We start from the raw sequence: 24,453 nt of genomic DNA on the forward strand, positions 1-24,453 counted from the left end.
GAGAGCTGAAGTCTCTGAACTTTGGAGAAATGGATTGATCAAGATTGAACAAGACTGAAGCTACTTCTTGGTCAAGAGGAACCTTTGCCAAGGAAGAAACAGCTGAAGAGACTGAAGGAAAGGACTGACCCTTGCTGTGTGTTCTGGGGCTGGCCTGCAGTTTGCTGCTTTAACCAAGGAGAGGCTGAAGGGACTTTGCTGTGTGCTGTGTTCCCCTGCTTGAAAGGACTTTGCTGTGTGCTGTGTCTGGACGCAACTTATCCCCAAGGGGCTGAGTTGAGCTGGCTCCCAGTTGCGGAAACTCAGGAACAAAAACGTTTCCAGGAGAGTCTCAGCGACACTGTGTGCGTGTGCTTTTCGCAGCCTGAGCCCTTCGTGAGGATTGTCCTGTGATTGTGTGCACCAGAGTCCAAGTGAGTCTCAGCGATGCTGTGTGCGTGTGCTTTGTGCATCCTGAGACCTTTGTGAGGATTGCCTTATCGTGCACCCGGAGTTCAAGTGAGTCTCAGCGACGCTGTGTGCGTGTGCTTCGTGCAGCCTGAGACCTTCGTAAAGAGTACCCTGTGATCGTGCACCTGAAGCTCAAGTGACTCTCAGCGACGCTGTGTGCGTGTGCCCTGTTGCAGCCTGAGATCTTCGTAGCATCAGCGGCCCAGACTGGCAGCCCTGGAGGAGCTGAGTCGCCGGCCCAAACCTGCTGTTGCCAGAGTGGGACCTTGTACCAACCTCATCGAGGGAAGGCCCGAGTCCCACGGCCCGGAATTAACAAAGATTGCATCTGAGGCCTAAGTCGCTGGAAGAGGAGAGGAGAGCAAGGTCGCACCCCCCGGGTAATTTGCTCTTGGCCTCTTCCCTTCCTGCAGGACGAGCCTCTGCTTCAGCTCGTATCGCAGCTCATACTTGCCAAAGGAGTGGCAGTACTGGGGCCAGAGTGCGGAACAGCACTTTTTGTTTTACACCATATCCGTTTGGGGGGGGCAACTGTTGACAGAGGCTGACTGTGAGTCAGCACGAGTGGCACAGAGACCGCCTAAGGCACCGTGATTGGTGCGGGAGTGTATTACGCATTGCATTATTACTGCATAATTAACTACCTGATTGTTGTAAAATGTATTGCATTATTTCTGCATAACGAACTACCAGAATGTCGTTTTACGCATTGCATTGTTTCTGCATAAAGAACTACCTGATTAGTGTATTACGCATTGCGTTATTCCTGCATAACGAACTACCTGAATAGAGTATTACGCATTGCATTATTTCTGCTTAACGAAGTACCTGATTGTTGCATTACGCATTGTGTTAGGCTGTATAACAAACTACCTGAGTGCTGTGTTATGCATTACATTATCTCTACATTGCAAAGTGCCTGATTCTAGCATTACTAACTGCATTATTTTTACATTGCAAAGGGCCTGATTCTAGCATTACGAACTGCATAGCATTGCATCAAGACTGCAGTGGAACGTTTAGAAGTGCTTATTAATATCGCCACAACTTACAAGAGCTGGCTGGCCTAACAACCTGCCATGAGGAATATTAAATATTAGCATATGTTGGATTTATATTGTGTGGTCTTATTGTATATCTTTTTATATAAATTAAGACTTGTTTTTATCAAACTCGTGTGGAGTCCATTTGTGGTGTCATCATTGGGTTGCTGTGAGCGTGGTTGCAAATACTTTACACATTTGACTTGAAGATAAGCCTGGCTGCTCGTGCCAAGCTACCGAGGGGGTGAGCGGTGGCTATCTGAGAAGGTGTCCTTATTTTCCCTGACGTGGAAACAAGAGTCCCTATTTGACCTAAGGTATCTACCTCAGCCAACCAGGGATCCGGGGTCTAACATTTGGAGGCAGCGATTGGGACCTACCGTTGATGGTCAGCGGATTTGGAATTTGAACGTGTATTTTCAGATTCACTCACAGTGATTGGTGTACATCACAAGTTTTGCGCAGACCACGACGCAACCACATATTGTGTTTTTGATCTGTTGGTTCAATTTTTAAGTGACCTTTACGGCACACATCATGTCTCAGAGGAGTCAAGTAGCCAGTGAGGCTGCAGAATTAGAGTTCAACATTGAGGCATTGCTTACCTACAAAGTTGCTCAATTGAGGCAATTCTGCAGAGCTTTGGGATGTCCCATGAAAAGTAGCACCAAGAAGGAGGAGCTGCAAATGGCCTTGAGGGCCTGGTGGGAAGCCAAAGGGGCTCAGGAGACAGGTGATGGTGAGGTGGATGAGGATGACCCAGGGAATGGATTTGGTCCACAGGATTTGCCAGTGGAGGGACAAGCCTCAGGGACTGGTAGTAGCCATTCAGGGAGTAGTTTTTCACCAGAGAAGCTGGAGATAAACCAAAGGGTCAGAGAGCATGAGTTGGATGTTTTAAAACTTAAAGCTCAAGCAGAAGAGAAGAAGCTGCTCAGTGAAAGTGAAAAGCGAGCAGAGGAGAGCAGAAAAACTCTTGCCATGGAGGAGAAAAAGATTCTCTTAGCTCATGAGTTCAGCATGAGGGAACTGGACATTAGGGTTAAACAGGCAGAGTCCAGTTCAAATGGTGGCAGCGTACAGCCAGTGCCAAGTGTGGATGAGTACAAGCGTGCACTGGATGATTGGGTGTTGGTGAGCATGGCAAATGATTTGAAGGGGTTGCACAACTTTGCCCCTAGGGAGCCTAGGCTCAATCATTGTTTTCCAGGATTGCGCTTACCCGTGTTAGGGTGCGAGCTCTTTGATTCCTGGACGCTGGCACAAGAGCCAGACCTCTGGTCATGGGTCCAAGGGTCTGAAAAGGCCTTAGAGAGGAAAGAGAGGCGTAGTAGAACTGTTAGGTCCCAGAGTAGTGGGGGGGCATGCAGGCTAGCACCCTGTCTCAAGTGAGAGGGAGGGAGTGTGAGCAGCATCCCCAGGAGTTCACCACCTCACCACAGAGACTGGAGGGTTCTTTAGAGGAGCACCAGGTTGGAGGCCTAGCACCTACTTGACAGCTGTGGGAGGAAGAACACCTAGCATCAGGAGGGTGTGGGGCATCTGTCACCAGAGCTCCCGCGGTCCTGAAGTTTGTGGGTGCCTTTCCTAAATGGCAGACACAGAAATCTAAATAGAAGGTTAAGGGAGGAAGGTGTCCGTGTCCAGCCAGTAAGGCTAGGTCCCCTAGGAGTGAGCAGGGTAAACCCACTTCTAACCTGGAGGACAGGATAACTGGGAACAGTATCCTGACTGATGGGTCTTCCAGGGATACCGCTCTAGGTGGGGGTTGGCAAGGGACCAGCACCCCTAGAGAGGCCCCATCTGCCTGGAAGTACCCAAGGAGTGGCATAGTTGGCCCAGGGAGTAGTGACCAAGAGAATCCCCTGGGGTCATTAAGGCATAGAACAGGAGGGTGTCCCTGCGTTAGCGGGCCTGCATCCCTGTTCTGTCTTCCTAAGCACAGAAGTCCATCAAGGTAGTTTCATTGGTCTACCCTGGTATTTTCTCTGGGATTGGTGTAGTATTGGACTTGGCCCTTTTTGGCTAAAGTTCCCTAATTTTTTTGCTTTCCCCCTAGACCTTTTTTCTGACATGTGTTGCCAACTTAGATGCTTTGGACACTTTGCCACTGCTAATCAGTGTCAAAGTGCAAGTGCTCCCCGTATAAAGTGTAATGGTAATTGGTTGTCCAAGATTGGTATGTTTGCCTTACTAGTAAAGTCCCTAGTAAAGTGCACTATGTGTGACAGGGCTGGTAATGTAAATGCTACTAGTGGGCCTACAGCACTAATTGTGCCACGAACACAAGTAGCCTTTAAGAGGGAACTCAGGCCTGCCACTGCAGTGCCTGCGCGCAGTTTGTTAAACTGCCATGTTGTTCTGACAAATGCACCCACTTGCTAGACCTTACCCTTCTCTTTCTATGCACATCAGACACCCCTATGGTAGCTACAAGGTACCCCCTGGGAAGGGTGCAGTGCATGTGAAAGGTAGAACATGTACTAAGGTGTGTACCATGTCCCGACAGTGAAATAATCTTCCTTTCGTTTTTCACTGAGAAAAGGCCATCTTTCCAATAGGATAGAATGGGGAGGCTGTGTAATATGTTTTCCAGCCTATTTTCACAAAGCCTTAAGATGGAGAGGTGAAGTTTAGTATGCCTGAATTCACAATGTAATAACACATCTTTTTATGAAGGTGGTTTTTGCATTGTGTGTTTAGAAACCACTCTTGTTGAAGTGGCTGGGTTTTTGTGCTCTAACATTTCTGTGTGTCTCTGCCTGGTTGTGGATTGACCGTCTGGATTTGAAAGTGATAGGATCTGGGGAATGTCTTGACCCAGGGGAGGAGGTGAGACAGTAACAGGCTGACCTGCATCTGGAGTGTAGGGGGAGGAGTAGCCCTCGAGGTGAAGAGGCCTGTGTTGCTGCCATAAACCAATGGTCCCATCTCCTGTTGAGTGATGGCACCCTGAACTGGTTTGAACAGGGTCATAGCCCCCCTGAATACAAAGACTTCAAAGACATTGAGGGGTATAACTATGAGAGCTGAAGCCCCTGAACTTTGGAGAAATGGATTGATCAAGATTGTACAAGACTGAAGCTTCTTCATGGTCAAGAGGAACCTTTGCCAAGGAAGAAACAGCTGAAGAGACTCAAGGAAAGGACTGACCCTTGCTGTGTGTTCTGGGGCTGGCCTGCAGATTGCTGTTTTAATCAAGGAGAAGCTGAAGGGACTTTGCTGTGTGCTGTGTCCCCCTGCTTGAAAGGAATTTGCTGTGTGCTGTGTCCGGAAGTAACTTATCCCCAAGGGCCTGAGGTGAGCTGGCTCCCTGTTGCGGAAACTCAGGAACACAAAAGTTTCCAGGAGAGTCTCAGTGACGCTGTGTGCGTGTGTTTTTTGCAGCCTGAGACCCTCATACGAATTGCCCTGTGATCGTGGGCACCTGGAGTCAAAGCGAGTCTCAGCGACTCTGTGTGCATGTGCTTTTTGCAGCCTGAGCCCTTTGTGAGGATTGTCCTGTGATCGTGTGCACCGGAGTACAAGTGAGTCAGCGACGCTGTGTGCGTGTGCTTTGTGCAGCCTGAGAGCTTCGTGAGGATTGCCTTGTTATCGTGCACACTCGGAGTCCAAGTGAGTCCCAGCAAAGTTTTGTGCGTGTGCTTTGTGCAGCCTGAGACCTTCGTGCGGATTGCCTTGTAATCGCGTGCACCTGAGTCCAAGTGAGTCTCAGCAACACTGTGTGCGTGTGCTTTGTGCAGCCTGAGACCTTTGTGAGGATTGCCTTGTTATCATACAACCCGAGTTAAAGTGAGTCTCAGCGACGCTGTGTTCATGTGCTTCGTGCAGCCTGAGACCTTCGTGAGGAGTACCCTGTGATCGTGCACCCGAAGCTCAAGTGAGTCTCAGCGACGCTCTGTGCGTGTGCCCTGTTGCAGCCTGAGATCTTCGTAGCACCAGCAGCCCAGACTGGCAGCCCCAGAGGAGCAGAGCCGCCGGCCCGAGCCTGCCGTTGCCAGAGCGGGACCTCGAACCAACCTCATCGAAGGAAGGCCTGAGTCCCACCGCCTGGAATTCACAAATATTGCATCTGAGGCCCAAGTCGCTGGAAGAGGAGAGCAGAGCGAGGTCACACCCCCAGGTAACATGTGTCGATGACTGGGGCGGGGTGCAGGCTCGGAGAGAGACGCTCTCGGCCTCCTCCCTTCCGGCAGCGTGAGCCTCTGCTTCGGCTCGTATCGCGGCCCGTACTTGCCAAAGGAGTAGCAGTACCGGGGCCGGAGTACGGAGCTGCACTTTTTGTTTTCCACCATACCCGTGTGGGGCAACTGTTGACAGAGGCTGACTGCGAGTCAGCACGAGTGGCGGGGAGACCGCCTAAGGCACCGTGATCTGTGTGGAAATGTATTACACATTGCATTCTTACTGCATAACGAACTACCTGATTTTCGTAATACGCATTGCATTATTTCTGCATACCGAACTACCTGACTGTCGTATTACGCATTGCATTGTTTCTGCATAACGAAGTACCTGATTAGCGTATTACGCATTGCATTATTCCTGCATAATGAACTACCTGATTAGAGTATTATGCATTGCATTATTTCTCCATAATGAAGTACCTAACTGTTGCATTACGCATTGCGTTAGGTTGTATAACGAACTACCTGATTGTTGCGTTACGCATTGCATCATCTTTACATTTCAAAGTGCCTGATTCTAGCATTACGAACTGCATTATTTTTACATTGCGAAGTGCCTGATTCTAGCATTACAAACTGCATAGCATTGCATCAAGACCACAGTGGAACGTTTAGAAGTGCTCATTAATGTCGCCAGAACTTACAAGAGCTGGCTGGCCCAACAACCAGCCAGGAGGAATATTATAAATTCGCATATGTTGGATTAATATCGTGTGGTCTTATCATATATCTTTTTATTTAAATTTATACTAGTTTTTATTAAATTTGTGTGGATTCCATTTGTGGTGTCATCATTGGGTTGCTGTGAACGTGGTTGCAAATACATTACAGATTTGCCTTGAAGATAAGCCTGGCTGCTCGTGCCAGGCTACCGAGGGGGTGAGCGGGGGCTATCTGAGAAGGTATCCTTCCTTTCCCTATTTGGCCTAAGGTACCTACCTCAGCTAACTAGGGATCCCGGGTCTAACAGTAACATGCTGTGGTAGTTTCTTTTTTTTGGAGGCGGTAGCGGTCCATTCTATAACAAAAATACTGCAACAGGTAGCTGTGACACTTAATGGGAGAATTAATTTTGGGACAGTACTGGTATTTTTTGTAAGGTTTTATGTTGTGATGTTGTTGAGCAGGGCTAGTGATCAGATGTCATTGGTAGAGGACCCAGCAACAGGAAACATGAAGACAGGAGATTGAACAACGTTCCCCTATCCTGTGATGTACAATCTTGAACAAGTCCTTCAATGAGTCCTCACTGTCCTTTTCAAATGTAGAGAGGTTCCAACATGTACCATCATTATATCAAGATTAGTGTGGACCGCCAGCCACTGCTGCTCATCTGAAGGATTCTTTTCCTGAAGATCCAGTGGGTCATGGCTTGGTTCCCTGGTCCTCCTCAGGGACTGGAAGCCCTGTAACCATGAAAGAGGAAAGCTGAGTCAATGAGAGATGATTTAAATTCAACACTGAAAATAGATATCAATTTCACTCTGCACAATAATGTATAGTGTATAATACCATTCTGCATATCATGGCATCCCTAATACACCGTTAAACATTTCCAAGCACGTTTACAGTCTAATCAGATGGCAGAGTGTCACAGTCTAACCACCGTGGGTGATCTGGACAGTGCAGTCAACGCAGGGTAGTTTTAGAATGCGGGCAAACCAACCACGACAGGGTCTGGTAACAGATTTGAAAAAATGTACATTAATCCCTTCTTGCAAGTCAATATCTATTGCAGGATATATGGCATAAGCATTCGATGTACGGTGGAGTGTCAGGTACACATTGGCAGTGTATTAGCACTGTATGTGTAGGGGATGTCGAAAACTTACCAGAGTCCAGACCAGGATAATGACAGAATTTACAGATACAGTGTGTCTATATGTCATGTGTGAGACCTTCAACCAGTTCTGGTGCTTTTGTCAACAGTGCTTTTGCATGCAAGGATCCACAGACCCACACTTACAGTTGTAAAAGTGAAAACATCACTTCCCAGATCTTAGTAAAAATGCCAATAGTGGTTAAATGTGTCACACTTCATAGTAGGGGCATAACCTGGTATGAATTACTGCACATTTGCTAGATCACTCCCTAAAATGTGAAGAGTGCAGAAATTTGCCAGGTTTCTGGGGGAAGTTTAATCAATATTTGATGCAGCGCAACGCAGCAAGGCAACTTGCTGCGCTGTACTGTACCAAATGGAGAGGGCATGAATTTGCCAAATGTACTAAGATATGGTACATTCCTGCTCTCTCTCTGTGTTGAGCAGGGGCAGCACCTCCGCTAAGGCGAAGGAGCATCGCCCCACTAGAATAATTCAATAATTATAATGCCATGTTATTACCATTTTATTTTTCCCTAGCGGCTCTGTTGGTGCAAGGCAAGGATGCCCACAAAGCAGGGCAGCAGCATGACAGTATGGCCGCCCGTCTTGGGCTGGCCAAACAGTCATGTGCACTTTGCATGTTCTCCACTGGCTGCAATTCACAGCCTGGGTAGAGAACATCTGCAGGCTCCATGTTCCCATCTGAGCACTGAACCGCAGCGCTAATCACAACGCTACTGTCAGCAGTGTCATGATTAGCTAGAAGTGCCTAGAAGATAGGGTGCTTTCTGTTCCTGCATCGTGGCAAGGAGGACAGAGGAGAGGCAGCTGCTTCTAAGGTAAGTTTAAATGTTCTTTCCTTTTCTTTTTTAAGCCCCCCGACTCACCACTGCTGCCCGATGCAGCCGATACTGGCGCTGGGGCATTTGTGACTTCCAGGAGCCAATGTAGGCACCCTTGCACCTTTGTGTACGGGTGCCAGTAGACACTGAAAACATGAATGAAGCCTTGGTATGTCTGAGATTAGTTCTTGACAAACCCTCTGGTCAAAGAATGTTGAGCTCTGTAGAGTTTGCCAATGATTGGAGTGCATTGAAATGTTAGTCATGTTTTAAAGGATCGAGTGAGTTGATGCATTAGTGTTGTAAACCCTTCAGCTGGCCGGTCCCCTTCCTGTCATCCTAAACCAGGGGTCTCCAACGAGTAGCTCGGGAGCTACTGGTTGCTCGCCAGTACCTTCAAAGTAGCTCTCTGAGGTGAAGTCAAGCCCAGTATCAATTTCAGAGAGTAGGTGCCTATTAAAGAAGGCAGCACTGATCATCTCAAGACCCTAAGAGTGACAGCCAGCCAAACCTATCACAGTAACTCATACTAACACTCAAACACACACTGGAAAGGACCTGCTACATGACAGTCTGTATCCAATCTCAATATAATTAAGCCACAAGGAGATTGACCATGTTGTAGTCCCTCCTTTATCAGACAAAACATGTGTGTGAACAGTGCACCATCAAAAGAGTATGGCAGCAGTAGCCTGAGCTGTAATCAGTGCTGACCCACCAAAGTGCGGGACTGCAGGAGTCAGAGTTATAATGTGTCAGTTAGATGCATGATCAGCTCAAGACCTGAGGAGAACAGGGTATGATCCAGACCAGCGAAAATTAGGAGAATCATCAACATTTATGTGTGTGCCCATAATAAACAATATTGCTTCCTGAAACTTTGCCTGGCACCAAGAACCGCTAAATATATATGCTAGCCCCATCATAAGAGTGTTATATTTGGCATAATTGTGTCCATTCCTGACATAATAGTGCCAGTGGCATAATAATGGTCATCCTTGGCTATTTTAGTATTTTTGGTCTAGTTGTGGTATGCTGGCAGCCATCATAGACCTACTCTGAGCACGACTGGCCTATATGTACCTATTCCTGGCATATTAATGGTCATGACTGATATGTGGTCTTATCCCTGATCCTTCTGGTTTCCAGCCTTGGCACAACTGTGGCCCTAGTATAAGGGTGGGCATTACTGGCATAATCCAGGCATCCGTGGTGCTATGGTGAGCATCCATTATGATGTAATGGGGTAACCCACAATTGTCCATGGACCCGGGTAACGATTGGTATAGGAAACAACGGTCCTAGACTTCTTTAAAGCTACAATTCAGTTATGAAAAACATTCATTAGTCAAAGGGCATCCGGTACATATAGAATTAGCATTGGATCATTAATGTACCACCATTTTCTTTACAATGCAAACAAGTATATCCTCAAAAGGCACAAAATATCACTCCACTAGTGACTGTTTATTATTTAGTTACTATTATAACAGGATTTATTTACTGTGATGAGTTGACTGTTGCCCTGCAGTTATCTGGAGCATTCACCTAAATGAATTCAAGGTTGTTGTGATCGTAACTGCTTTATCCATGAAATAACTTGATTCACCTCGATTTGAAATAGATAAAGAATCTTGTTTTTACTAAACAACTTGGTGCGGTGTCCTTCATTGTGTGCGCATGAATGAGTCCAGGTGGGTGAGTGCTGCACAACCGCTTTACACATTGCCTTCGGGTGCCTTCCTACCTCACGCCAAGCTACCACATCGGAATTGGTGACCCCAGTTCTAACAGGGTGGCTTGGCGAACTTGCAGCTCATGAGAGTAGTGTGGTCTTGGGAACGAGTTTGCGCTTGCGTGGACACCACAACTGCTGAAACTCAACATGAAACTAACGGTCTCGGAGGTGTGGCCATGGCCCATAGTGGAGCACACCAGGAACTGCTGCGTATGTCACTGTGCTGGCTAAGTAGTAGGTGCATCGGCATGAGAGGGGAGTACGGGGGCGAGAGTGCATTTTTGCCGCCTAAACTGTAACCTTGGCACGGAGCCGATGAGCTGCCCCGAGTGAAACTTTCATCACTATAGGTAGTTTTGCACATACCACAATTTCATTATGAAAGTTTGCATGAAAGTGGTATGCGTGGTTAGTGTATGCATTGTAATGGCACTTTCAATGTGTCCTGATGCGTGTGTGATTAAATGGTATGCGTGGTAATGGGATGCGTGGTAGTAGGTCATGCGTGGTAGTGGACGTGTTGTAAAGGCATGCATGGTGAATGCGTGTGTTGTTCTATCATACAACCGATTAAAATAAATGTCGGGATGTCTTTTGAGAAATAATATCCTAATGTCAAATAATGTCAACTTTTTATAATTCCAACATGTTTCAGGTTTGCTATGAGCCCTAAATGGGTCTTAGGCATTTGTCACAGAAATACAGGATCCCTAAAGTCCATGTTATGTCATATCACATGAAAGAAGTAAAGAATTATCCTTACCTCAAAACTCTGCCAAGATAAGTAACCCTACTTTTTAGGTAATCTTGCCTCACTTGTCTCCTTGGTTGGGGGTATCTTCTTTAGTCACAAATTCGTTAAGAAGCACAACAGACTTTCAGAACTATGCTACATCTAGGAAGAAATGACGTACTTCCGTTCCTCCTTAGGGCTGGATTAATGCATGACAGAATACCCTCCAGCACAAAAACAATCCAAAGAGCAAACTATTGTTCAGCTTGTTAAACCATTATCTGCTAGATGTACCAATTTGATGGAATCTCAGGTGTACAAACCTGTGTAAATTTGGAATCGCATCAAATCATCAATGGATGAACCGGAACACTGATGCTCCACCTGTGGAATGCATACTAGCTCAAAGTATAACATAACGTAGTGCAAGCCATCAGATTGTGTCACATTTCTTTACAAAGCCATACAAAGTGTGCACATTGGTGCAAATCAGCCCTTGTGTGGCTTTGTAAATCTGATTTAAGGAATTACACTGTCTTCCAGAGCCACCAACATTCAGCAGTTCCTCAGCTTCAACAGTTCCATGAAGGTTTAAGCTCACTGGATCCAACTGAAGTAGAATACATAACTTGTCAAATATTTGTTAAGAAATGTGTATTTAAGAGTCAGGCAAGTCTTGCCTTCCATCCTAAAAATCCAGAAGGAGTTACTAAAGGTCTTCGGAATATGTTTCTCCTACTGTTCTTGTGTAAAAAAAAAAAAACTGGCAAACTAAAACTTTGTACTCATCTCAGACCCCTTAACGAACAAATTAGAGTGGTCATCTGTTATCCAAAAGCTAAGATCCATTTGCAGCAAAGGGTAGGCTGAAGACCTAAATCATTTTTAACCCTTGATCTGAGTGCTGCTTGCCATTAAATTCAAATAATGCCAAATTACATGGTGCTTTCACTTATTTGCACAAGCCTTATGATTTTCAATATGGTACACCCGTGTCCCTGAGGCTTATATGCAATATGTTTGATGACATGGAGCGGGTTGCTGCGTTCCACGAAACCAATCTTCTGTATGCATCATTCATAGAGAAACACAACAAAGTGCTGGGTGAAGTTCCGAAAATAATTCTAGCTGAAGGTATGACTCTACTAATGAAGAGTATAAATTCTTATGAAAAGAAGCTGAATGTTTGAGGTACTGTATGTCATTGTGGAAATATGAGGTTGAACAATTCCTTCTTATGACAATGAAGAATGCACTAGTTTCCAAAACAGAATATATTTGGCTTTATATCTAGGGTTAATTGAACATTTTGTCACACTTTGTTGGAAGTTTTTCTATGCTAAAAGCGTTAATGAGATAAAAAAAAATTAATTGGACGCATCAGATGTCAACTAATATTGTAAAATCTAAGGATAAGATCAATAATGCACTGTGTATAGAGGCAGTTGTGTACCATGTGTGAGGTGACTATCATTTAGCAGATATTTTTGCTCACAGTTCACATTTAAGGTGTTTCTCAAGCACCAGAGCTCATTCACTTTAAAAGCTTCAGTTTGCATCTCTTGGATGATGTCAAATTACATGGATTCACAAACAATAGGAGCCCCACATTTCTGCAAAAACAAACCACACAATCACAAATCATATACATTTTGGATACTGTTGGTGATTTTTTTCTGTTTCTTGTTTTTTGGGGTCCCGTGGCCCCGTGGCTGGCACACTATATTTCACGCACTGATATTTTGTTTAATGACATGACATGGACACTAGAAAGAAGAGCATGCATTCCTATTGTGGAGTAGATTCAGAGCTGGAGTAATTTACTAAGTATAGGTACCATGACTACCTACATACATTTATGGCTTGATCTTGGGGTACCTGTTCATGTCTTTCTCTGGATGCATTGATGAAAACATATGATGGGGTAAACGTTGATGGTATTGTTAATACAAGAAGTCAGAGCGTTTGGTACATGGCCTAAATATTAGAAATGAAAATTACGGATTAGGAGAGTGTGGCCCTTCTGGTTTCTTACCCTGGGATTTTAATAAAACAAGTAAACATTAATGTATTTCTGTGATATCCAAAGGATGGTACTGAGAGGGGCTGGTCTCAGATCTCAGATCAAGACACTTTCTTGATGTGGTGGGTCCACGTACTAATTTTTTTAACTTGCAGAACAAGCCAAGGAGTCGATGGAATGAGTGGTTTGCCTTATCTAACTGGGATCATAAAGATTTTTGTTTCATTGTTAATGCCAATGTGGCTATTTTGTTGTAAAGGTACAAAGCTGTATTACCTAAGACTGAATACAAATTTCGTGGACCTACAAGCTCAGAGACTGGTACAGCAGCTCAGGGCTTCTTTTACATGGCAACACTTTCCCTCACTATTTGATTTACAGTACTCTGAAGAGGGTGTTTGGTAAATATGTTTTTGAACAAAGCCAGTAGGTTTTCAAATGGTTGCATCAACCATTAGCACTTTAATAATGGGTTACCATAGTAACCATGTGGTGGCCACTTTCAGCAATATCGATGGCCCTACTTCTTTCTCCAAAGGAGAAGGGGCTGATATTCTCCATGCAGCAGAGATTAAGAAAGAGATCTTTCTCAAGGTCAACATTCCATTTCTTTCACCTTTTTTACGTGGTTGAAAATGTGTGTTTATTCTAATTTAGCAAGCAATTTAAGATAATCCCTGGGTTCTTCAAACAGTACACATTTATTTAAAAGCAGTTTTTCTCTCCTTGGTATTTAGATTTTCTCTAGGGACAATTAATTTTTGTGCGGAAAAAACAGAGGCATGTAAAATATATGAAAGGTTCTTTCCAAGGGAGCCACAGAAGAGAGCTCCCTCCATCCAATGGGTGTTTGCGACAAAATGTGTTTGAAAATGAAAAAGGAAATAACAAAGAACCGCCACTTCAAAGTGGAAGTCATTGTTCTTCTCAGGGAAGCTCTTTTTCCAGGAGAATGGCTGGTGAAGCAACACCACCACAAAGATTCTTACCTATATTTTCTAATTTGCCTGGAACATAGGAGGTTCTTTTAATGTATTTTCCACACCAGGGTTTACCAGTTTAAATGTCACCCCTTTGGTTTTTGTTGGGCCACAATGGTAGGGATTTTGCAATTGCCTATTAAGCCCTATTTCCTTGACCCGATTGTTACCAAGTATGCCAAAGGAATGCGGAAGACCCTCTACAGAGATATAGTGTCCTTAGACAAAAGGTATTGAGAAGAAAATAAGATGGCATGGTGGCACAACTATTTTGTTGCTCCGAATAGTTTTACCATCTTCACCAGATATCCAGATTTAGTCTTATTCACTTGCCAGTCAGTAGAGATGAAATCCTTGATTTGATCAGTGCTCAACCTGTTGGACTTACTCTATAAAAAAATTAGATTGCAGTCTCCTTTGCCATTCAATTTTGCGTCCTTGGTTTAATACATAAACCATCTTTGAAGTGCCAAGTCTAAGCCCTGGTAGGGTTGTCAAATGTATGTTGGCACTCCTGTCACAATCGAAAAATATCAGTTGAGCAAATTTTCTTCCTGGCATCCACATGGTGGCATGGCTTTGGGTTGCAGTCCAGGTACCTTCATGAACGAAGACTTCATATGGTCGTTTTCCAAACCTTGAATCATCAATATGGCCTGCATAGATATTTGTCTTATGTTTGAACACACAACTGCCCCACTTTTACAGTATACTTTTGCTATAAACATATTCTCACAAGATTAGTTGGTTTTCTTCCACTTGTCATGATTTCCAGGTGACTGGCTCAGATTCAAATATGGAAGGCATTGCTTGGTCTAATTTCCTAATTCAGTATGGCTTAGGCCTTGTTCCAATCTTTCTCTGCAAAACGGCCATACATATTCCTATTTTTCCACCTTAGCCTCCTCTTAGATCCCCACGGCAAGAGTCACAATCCGGTCCAATCTGCTAAACTACAGCTGATGGCTTCAAAATGTTTGGTATTCTTGGTCACTAATGGGCCTTTGCCTTCTGCTGCTAGCCTAATAACATCTTCCTGGGCCCCAGGTGACATCAAGACTTACAGTAAAGCTTGGAAAGCTTGGCAGGCTTAGAGTTGGTTGGTTTGTGCAAATGATCACTATCAGTTTTTGGAAAATGTCCTTCAGTTCTGAATTCCCTTGCCTCATTGGCATCCTATGGAAATTCTTTCAGGACTAAAAGGGCTACAGATTCGCTGTTCTGCTGGACCTAAGATTTGCTTTTTGAGGACAATCTCACAGGGGAACATTCTCTAGTCAGCAAATTGTGTTGGGTACCAGACAGTCAACCCACTAAACTCCATTGTTCCTCAACATGGGATGTTAAGCCAATTCTGCAAATGTTGCAAGCATGGTCTGACAATGTCTCCCTATCATTGCAAAGTGAACTTCTGTAATCTTCTTGATTTCCTTTTGAGAGAGACTCAAATGATGGTGCTCCAGGTGTTTCTACAAGACATTAGTCACATTTAGAGTTTCTGTAGTTAGATACATGAATAATGCCTTCTCCAGTGTTGATTAGCCTTACTTTCCTTCCCATCCAAAGTTGAAAACATGCTCCTGTATCTTTTCCTACTTTAGCCTTGTGGGCTAAGGCTATATATTTAGCTGAAAAGATACAACATTATTTGGGGCTCTTTCCACTAGAAGAGATTTGGCCGTCCGAGTCTTCTCACCTGAAAGAGGGTTAGTGGAAATTCTTGGATCTGCAGATTGGACTGGAGTATCAGCATTCAGAGTGTTTTATTGTGAACCAGTGGCTCACACCTTGTTCGTAGTTGTCAACGGGGTTTTAACAAGCATAATATGATCCTCTAATTCTGTGTTAAAATGTAGATTTTCAAATCTCAAATAGAGAAGGAAAGTCTTGATTTTATTAAAGACACAGAGGTCAATTTTATATCTCTAATGTTGACATCTTTATCTATACTATAAATGTTTTTGATTCGGTATTTCAGCTTCAATTGCAACAAATCATGTTTCTTTTTGAGGCTGCATGTCAATCAAATGCATTAAGCTCAAGCGTCCAGTCTCCTGGATGTTCCTGATGAGTCGTCTGGGACTTGAAAAAAAAATTATTTTGTTGTTTGTTGAGTTTCTTCTAATGAGGATTTCCATTTCATCAATAGAGTTTAATCTGTCTTCTCATCAAGAAAAGAGGCTTTTATGCCCTTTCTGGTCTATGCTCATGGCTGATTAATGGTTTATTAGTTCCCACTATAACAAATAGTTAGTTATTGTTTTTGACTTTTGACAAACAAGAAATTTAAACTTTCCGTGCTACTGAATTTGTTTGCATTCTCTTGGTGCTTATTCCCATCATGCAGGACGGTGGCATTGTTGGTCTCCTTTGTATGTACACAGTGTCATCAAAGAGCAAATCAGAAGCAGACCCCACTTCTGCACATACCCAGAAGAAGATCAAAGTCCCTCACTGAAAGTAAAATGGCTGTCTACAACAAACAATGGACACAGCTGCAGGAAGTGTGGTCGCTTACACACAGTGACCATCTGAATGGCTGTGTATAATTGATAGTTGACTTGCTGACTACATGTCATTGGTGACAATTTCAAATAAAGTCTAAATTCATCATCTGGTATGAAAGGTGTTGGTCCCTTGCATAGCTAGCCCAATATGTTGATGAAATCATGTACATGGAATTTTAAAGTAGTGTAACTGATCCACTGTCATTCAACTTCTTACCCACAAAGTTAGATGGTTGACGGCACTCCCGTCCCTTCTGTCCATCACAGCATCTTTCATTTCCTGGGCAGTCCTTGTCATTATTACATTTGTTGCAGATATCCATGGTTTCAGAAACATTTGTCACCTTTGTGCAGTCACCCATTTTTTCTGGAATATAGAAAAGAAAAAGCATTTTAAATTTAAACATTGTGGTCTTCAAATATTAATGTATTCTGGACCCTGATGCCCTGATGCCGGATCTTCTGACCAATTAGACTCCTCCCACCACTTGGCCATTTAGCCTGATGACTCGCAGTGAACTCGTGCCTGCACTCTGCTCTCATCTAGATCTAATCCACTTGCAAAGAATGCTGCAGCAGAGCAAAAATATTGGCATGATTGAGTGTTACATGGTATTCAAAACCACAAGTGTTTTCTATGAAGGTTAATTCCTCTGACATGCGTGTGGGCTCAATTCTTTTGTTGTTCTCAACTAGTTCTTTCTGATGAACCGTATATGATCTGTTGCCTTGATAGGTATTTATCATTCCATGCACTTCACCTGCAAAGTTAGCATGCCCTCCAATCAGACATATTGGTGCCGATTACGATCCGGTAAAAAAATTCCCCGTACGACTCGTATCCGGTCTTTTTACCGTACGAATCGTACAAGTGCCGTACAAACTGCCAATTACGATTCGCACGGGAAAAAGTCCATACGAATCGCATTGGGAATTATTCCCCACACGTCCTCGGGTCGGAAAATGTGTCCGACACGTCCACGGACGATTTACCGTACAAATGTGAAAAGTGAAGTCCGACCGTGGAATTACGATCCATCCCGTGTGTCCGAAGTTACAACCGTATGGAAAAAACACCATCTGGACCGAACTCCCATAGCAACCATGGAGACATGTGCCCGCATACGCGCCCAACACTCCCCCAGCCCTCCTCTGTACGAGTCGAATCCCCCCCTCACGGCCCCTGTACGTATGCGCCCACCCCCCCCAGCTCCCGTACGTACGCGCCGAACCCCCCCAGCCCCCGTACGTTCGAGTCGTACCCCCCGTGTATGTACACCCATGTAAGTGTCGAACCCCCCCGTGTATGTACACCCGTGTACGTGTCGTACCCCCGTGTATGTACACCCGTGTACGTGTCGTACCCCCCGTGTATGTACACCGTGTACGTTCGAGTCGTCCCCCCACCCGTGTATGTACACCCGTGTACGTGTCGAACCCCCCGTGTATGTACACCCATGTACGTGTCGTACCCCCCGTGTATGTACACCTGTGTACGTGTCGTACCCCCCGTGTATGTACACCCGTGTACGTTCGAGTCGTACCCCCACCCGTGTATGTACACCCGTGTACGTGTCGAACCCCCCGTGTATGTACACCCGTGTACGTGTCGTACCCCCCCGTGTATGTACACCCGTGTACGTGTCGTACCCCCCGTGTATGTACACCCGCGTAGCGCTGGGGGTACACACCGTACATACACGGGTGGGGGTACGACTCGAACGTACACGGGTGTACATACACGGGGGGTTCGACACGTACACAGGTGTACATACACGGGGGGGTTCGACACGTACACGGGTGTACATACACGGGGGTATGACTCGAACGTACGGGGGCTGGGGGGGGTACGACTCGAACGTACACGGGTGTATATACACGGGGGGTTCGACACGTACACGGGTGTACATACACGGGGGGGTTCGACACGTACACGGGTGTACATACACGGGGGGGTACGACTCGAACGTACGGGGGCTGGGGGGGACGACTCGAACGTACGGGGGCTGGGGGGGTACGACTCAAACGTACGGGGGCTGGGGGGGTATGACTCGAACGTACGGGGGCTGGGGGGGACGACTCGAACGTACGGGGGCTGGGGGGGATGACTCGAACGTACGGGGGCTGGGGGGGTACGACTCGAACATACGGGGGCTGGGGGGGTACGACTCAAACGTACGGGGGCTGGGGGGGTATGACTCAAACGTACGGGGGCTGCGGGGGGACGACTCGAACGTACGGGGGCTGGGGGGGACGACTCAAACGTACGGGGCTGGGGGGGTACGGCACGTCCTGGGCCACCTACTCTGGTCGTTTCGCTCCGTACTTCGCTTTTCTGGCACTTTTTGGGTGCCGTGAAAATATTGCCGTCCGGACTGCTGTCGGTTCGAACCGTACTTCCTGGGTCGTGAAACGCTGCCTGAAAGCGTCCCGACGTCACGTCGCAGCATTCCCGGATCACATTCGTATGTATATTTTCGTCGGTCGGTGTTTTTTACGATTCGTACGGAAATGGTGTTTCCGTGCAAATCGTAATTCCATGTTTGTAAAGTTTTACGACCGGGTACGAGTCGGACGGAGAAAACGCTCCGACCGACGGTTCGTACCCGGTTTTTACCGGATCGTAATCGGCACCATTGTGTGTACAATGCATCCAAAAGGTGCAACTAAACAGGAAGAGTTAATATATGTACAAACATTATGTAGTACCAGTAGCAAACGATGGATACATGCTTGAAAGGAGACAGAGCTATGACATACAGATTATACGTCCTTTGTTAAGAGGAAGCATTTTGAGGGGCAGGAAGCACAGACTCCTCTAGAACAGTGTCCTCTAATAGACCCTTTGGTCTACATTTAGGAAGAGAAGATGCTGGGGGCTTAACATTTGTATATAAATCAAAAGACAGGGAGCGGCAGACCCAGCTCCTCACATGAGAAAGGCAGGCTCTTATACTCGGTTGAAGTCAATGGCTGTGATGTTCCCATTGCCACTTCGGGGCAATGTGTGGCTTGGCTGTCAACCAAGATAACACTAGCAGAGGGCACCAGTTTGCCCCTACCATCAGCAAATATTTCCCGCATGCCAAGGACATGGCAGCACCAAAAGTGCATCTTCTCCTAATTTGACCCTGGTAGTTTCAAATGCCGCACCATTGGTCAAAGGAATTTTCCATGATGGGGTAGAAATATGGGCGAACTCAAAGATAACAAGTAATCACCATGATACGAGGGAAGCGAATATGCCTAAATGGGTGGCTGTGTTTTTAAGAAAAGTTTTAGCCATTCCTCCTGCAAGTTACATATTTGTTCTGAAAGGGACATTAAATTACATCAGCTATCACTCCAGTCTGGACTTAAGGAACACAGAGCTCTTCAGGCCATCTGAAGAGCCCATTGAGCTATCCCATGGACCTATGCATGCCATGGAGGCTTAAGGATGTTTCCCCCACAACAGCTCTACTTCTCCTTAGAATAGACATGGTCGACGGGTGTGGGGAGGGGGCAAGATGGAATCGACCTGAGTTCACGCTGCTCAGCTTCTCACGCCGGACGCGTTACGATCGGCTAGCTGCCCTGCGCCTGCCTTCAGAGATGCCAGAGAGCTGTGTTTTCTGCTCTACAACGCGAGCTCAGAGAGCGCTCCTCTTGGAAGGGGGGCTTGTATCGGAGATTTCATCCCGGCGGAGGGTTAACTGGCCCGACTTCATTTCACGCAAAAAGCTGGTGGGAAAAGCACTGGCCACGCTGCATATCTTTAAGCATCTGACTCTGCGCTCGTTTCCTTTGGCATTGTTTGCATTCATCTGCGGGGGAAGTGACCCTCGGGACCTTTGGATTACCTTTCTCAAGGATTTCTGTGAGGCGAAGCTGCTGGAACACAGAAGGAGCATCATGAGCACGCGTGGGGCTCGAAGAGGCTCCAAACAAAAGACTCCTGTTATTGCTTTGGACCCCAAAGACGCAAAAAACGCCAAAGATGTTATCGCCACTGCCACGGAGGGAGCTTCAAAATCTAAAAACGAGGTCAGTGGGGACAAAAAAACGCAGGGGAAACACGGGGGCAAGTCTGGGGGGGGGGGTGCTCTGCCCCGAGACATAAAAAACGGCGAGATCTCTCTCCCCCCCCCCCTGCAAAAATGTTTCTGGGGATCAAAAAAACCAATCCAAACCCCAGTTTGAAACCCCTATCCTCCCTTATTACCCACTCACCAGCAGACTCTGCTAAGACTGAGATATCCCAGACAAAGAATAGAACGGACCTTGGTGCTCCATCCATTTCATTGGATAATGACCCGATCGAACTAAGAGAGCCCATAGGGATTCGGAATGGACCTTCCCCCGTCTTGGCGCCAGTACCATTACCTATGGACAACAATATCTTTTTGTCACAGCCTTCCCAACAGATACAGGAACAGGAACCTGAAAAAATACATAGCAAGAACAACTCAGAGGTCCCTCGGCTCACTTCTGATCTCGATTCCGGAGTAGGGACATACAAAGTAATCCAGAATCTGTCGGTACCCCCTGGCTCACAGACTCCCTGGACTCCTGAAACAGGAGGGGAAGATTTCTACTCTGTCTCAGTCAGTACTCCAAATTCCTCTAACGATGATGTCTCTGGAGAGGCCAGCGAAGAGGATAGTGAGAGCTCACTCTTAAACACAGGCACAGTTCAGCGACAGAAAAAATCCACCAGCAAAAACAGACGCCGCAGTCACTTAAAATGGGATTATTCCGACTCTCAGGTATCGTACCCCTTAGATGAGGACGACTTAAACTCTACTCAGTGGGGTAGTTCCAAGAGCCTACATGTTGAAACGGCTGAACCCTCTTTAGCTTCTATCTTGAACTCCATTAAGGAGTTTCATGAAGAAGTACGGGCGGACAATCAAATCGCCAAGAATGCTGCCAAAAAACTGCAGGGTGGGTTAAGGCGTCTGAACAAAACCTGTGTAGACATCAGCGAACGGGTTTCTATGGCAGAAGCACGAATTGACCACCTGGAAACTGACGCTCTGACCACCAAGGAGCAGGGAGCGTCTAATACCGCCTGCATGATGGACCTGATGACTAAAATGGAGGACCAAGAAAATCGCCAGCGCCGGAACAACCTCCGCTTTCTTGGTATTCCGGAGGGGAAGGAGGGGGACGACCCCCGGCGCTTCATAGTTCAACTGCTTAAAGACTCTTTTCCAGACCATCCAGGTTGGGATTGGGACTATGAAGTCCAGAGGGCACACCGATCCCCTTTTATCAAAAGAGACAACATAGCGGTGCCAATGCGCCAGCAGGGCAGCCTAGAGCATTCCTCGTCTACTTTGGGAACTTCTGCCTTAGACAGATGGTATATGACCAGGCCCGCTTTAACTCCAAGAAAGGAGCAAATGGTGTTACATTTTTTGCCAAACCAGATTTTTGCCACCAGACCGTTGAACAAAGATGGCGCATGAGACAATTAATCTCCCCTTTTCAACAGCTGGGGGCAGAAGTGTTTCTCATGGTCCCCTCAAGGCTCAAAGTAACGCTAAACGGGAGTACTAAGGTCTTTCTGTCTGAGATTAAGGCAGGGGAGTATTTGGAGGGACTGAAAAGCAACAAGAACAAGTGACAATCGTTCGCCAGGGCTTACAAATGAAGTCAGACTTTAACTTTTTTTCTCTCTTTCGACTCTGGCTACACTTGTCTTTTTCTTCTTTATGATCCAAACTGGCTTTTTGCCTTATTCTCCACTGTGGGGGGGTTGTTTTTTTTTTTTCTTCTCTTTAGGCTGTTGCTATATTGCTCCACTTTGCTACGTCACTATTGAACACAGCCAAGAGAAAGGCGCATGCGGCCGAATCCACAAACTAGAGCCATAGAATATTTTAAACCCAGCGTGGCTGGCAGCCGGGGCTCAAGTTGATTTTCATCATTCAGGCTCTGCCTGATTGCTCGAAGAAGGGGGGGGGATGGGGGCGGGGTGGGAAAGACACTGTAAGAGAAAAGTTTTGCACAAATATACTCTTCACGAGTTCTTTAAACTCCTTCTGCACATACATATGTATATTTAAGATGCACTTCCCATGGCATAAGATAAGATACCAGGAACCAGTAGCATTATTATTATTATCCTTTGGCTTCTTTTTTTTTTCATTTTTTCTCCTTAAAAATGGCTAAGCTAAACTCTCTAAGAATTGTTTCTGTTAACGTCTGCGGGCTAAATGACCGTTCAAAAAGACAGAGTGTGGTGCTTGGGCTTCGCTCCTTGGGGGGGGACATTAATTGCCTTCAAGAAACTCATATCGAGGGCTCTCAGAGATATCTATTAGATTCCTTGGGTTTTCAAGTCTTAGGGGCCACTACACAGGGTTCAAAAAACAAGGGGGTAGGCATTTTGGCTGAAAAAAAACTTTCTATCTTTTCACCCAGGGTCAAGTCTGACCCCTTAGGCAGATGGGTGATCACCGAGTGCCACGTTTCTAACAACCCCCCTTTTACCCTCTGCTCAATTTATGGGAGCAATCTAGACGACCCAGGAGTTATAAATTTGGTCTACGGGGAACTAGCACACTGGCCCACTCCCATTGTCCTCTGTGGCGATTTGAATTTGCATCTACCCTCCAATTGGGCTAGTACCAGTCATTGGAAATACAAGGGTAGGAAACCACAGGTATACCAGGCCTTGTCAGACCTCGCACAGGTACATGGTCTAAGAGACTGCTGGGCAAGCTTAAACCCCTTCTTGCCAGGCTATACTTTTTACTCGGCTCCGCACCGCACTCTTGTTAGACTAGATTATTTCTTTCTTTCATCCTCGATTATTAATAATTGCACTATTGAAACGGCTCCACGTTTCATGTCTGACCATAATCCCCTTATCATCAATATTACAGGCCTAGGGAAAGTCAAATCAGTCTCCACCTGGACCTTTGAAAAAGCTCTACTCCAGGATCAGATGTATAAAATACATATGCAAGGATGGCTAGAGGAATTTCTGGAATTCACTGCTGGCTCTGCCCCTCTTATGACAGTTTGGGAAGCACTAAAAGCGGGGATCAGGGGCGAAACCCTAGGCTTCTCAATACGCAAAAATAAAAAAGAGAAAGCGGTGATAAACAATCTACATGGAAAGCTCAGGGTGGCTGAAACTAAGCTAACTCATTACATCCAGACCGGACAAAACATCGAGACAGTACAGAAGGAGGTAGTGTTGGCTAGAGCCGAAATTGGGGTAATCTTTGCAGAAAAGATCGCTGCAAAATGGGCAAGTACCCGGGAGAAATGCTATGAGTGCAGTGACAACATTGGACACTATTTGGCCATCAGGACAAGGCAACAGGTCTCCTACAACGAGATTTGCACGATTAAACTTCCATCAGGGGTTGAGACTAATAACACAGATCATATCCGAAACGGATTTCAGGATTTTTATTCCAAGCTTTATACTGAAGAGATCTGTGGCCCTAGCGACTTAATTGCTCTGGAGACCACTAATTACCTTAACGAGGTGAATCTTAGATCTCTTTCCTTGGAAGACACGAACAGATTAGACATAACTCCTACATGGGATGAGATATTGGAGTCCCTTAACAGTTTGCCTGACGGGAAAGCCACCGGGCCAGATGGTATCCCAGTAGAATTTTATAAGTCCTTTGCCTTACAGATTAAGACAATCTTTACAGAAGTAATAACTTCTATTTTTAATGGGACTTTACCACCAGCATCCTGGTCCATGGCCTGAATAGCTATTTTCCCAAAGAAGGACAAATGTCCAACAGAGATGAGCTCATATCGACCTATAACGCTCATTAACTGCGACTCAAAAATCTTTTCCAAAATATTAGCTAATAGAATCTCTTCTGTGGCTGAATCATTGGTTTCAGAGTGGCAGCACGGGTTTATCCCGAAAAAAGGAACAACAGAACATGTCAGAAGGGCCATTACTCTTTTTGACGCCGCACAGGCTGCCGGAGACCCGATGTCACTTACACTCTTGGACACTGAGAAAGCCTTTGATAGGGTCTCCTGGCGATTTCTGTGGGCGGTCATAAAGAGAATGGGATTTGGACCTAAGATCACGCAGACAGTACAAGCCCTCTATGTAAAACCAACAGCTTGTGTTTCTGTCAATGGACAATTAACC

At 45.7% G+C, this 24,453-nt stretch overlaps 1 protein-coding gene across 1 annotated transcript in view; it reads right to left on the reverse strand.

Annotated features, from left to right (window-relative positions):
• Nucleotides 1–24,453, reverse strand: part of LOC146822222 (uncharacterized) — a 563,188-nt gene that overhangs the window by 329,908 nt on the left and 208,827 nt on the right. Inside the window, exons 11-12 of the mRNA XM_085609987.1 lie at nt 16,546–16,695; nt 7,053–7,086 (exon numbers count right to left, since the gene is read on the reverse strand). Coding sequence (XP_085466113.1) covers nt 7,053–7,086; nt 16,546–16,695 — 184 coding nt within the window. The remainder of the gene's footprint in view (nt 1–7,052; nt 7,087–16,545; nt 16,696–24,453) is intronic.

Source organism: Triturus cristatus, chromosome 6 (assembly GCF_964204655.1).
Source record: "Triturus cristatus chromosome 6, aTriCri1.1, whole genome shotgun sequence".
Classification (NCBI taxonomy): Eukaryota; Metazoa; Chordata; class Amphibia; order Caudata; family Salamandridae; genus Triturus; species Triturus cristatus.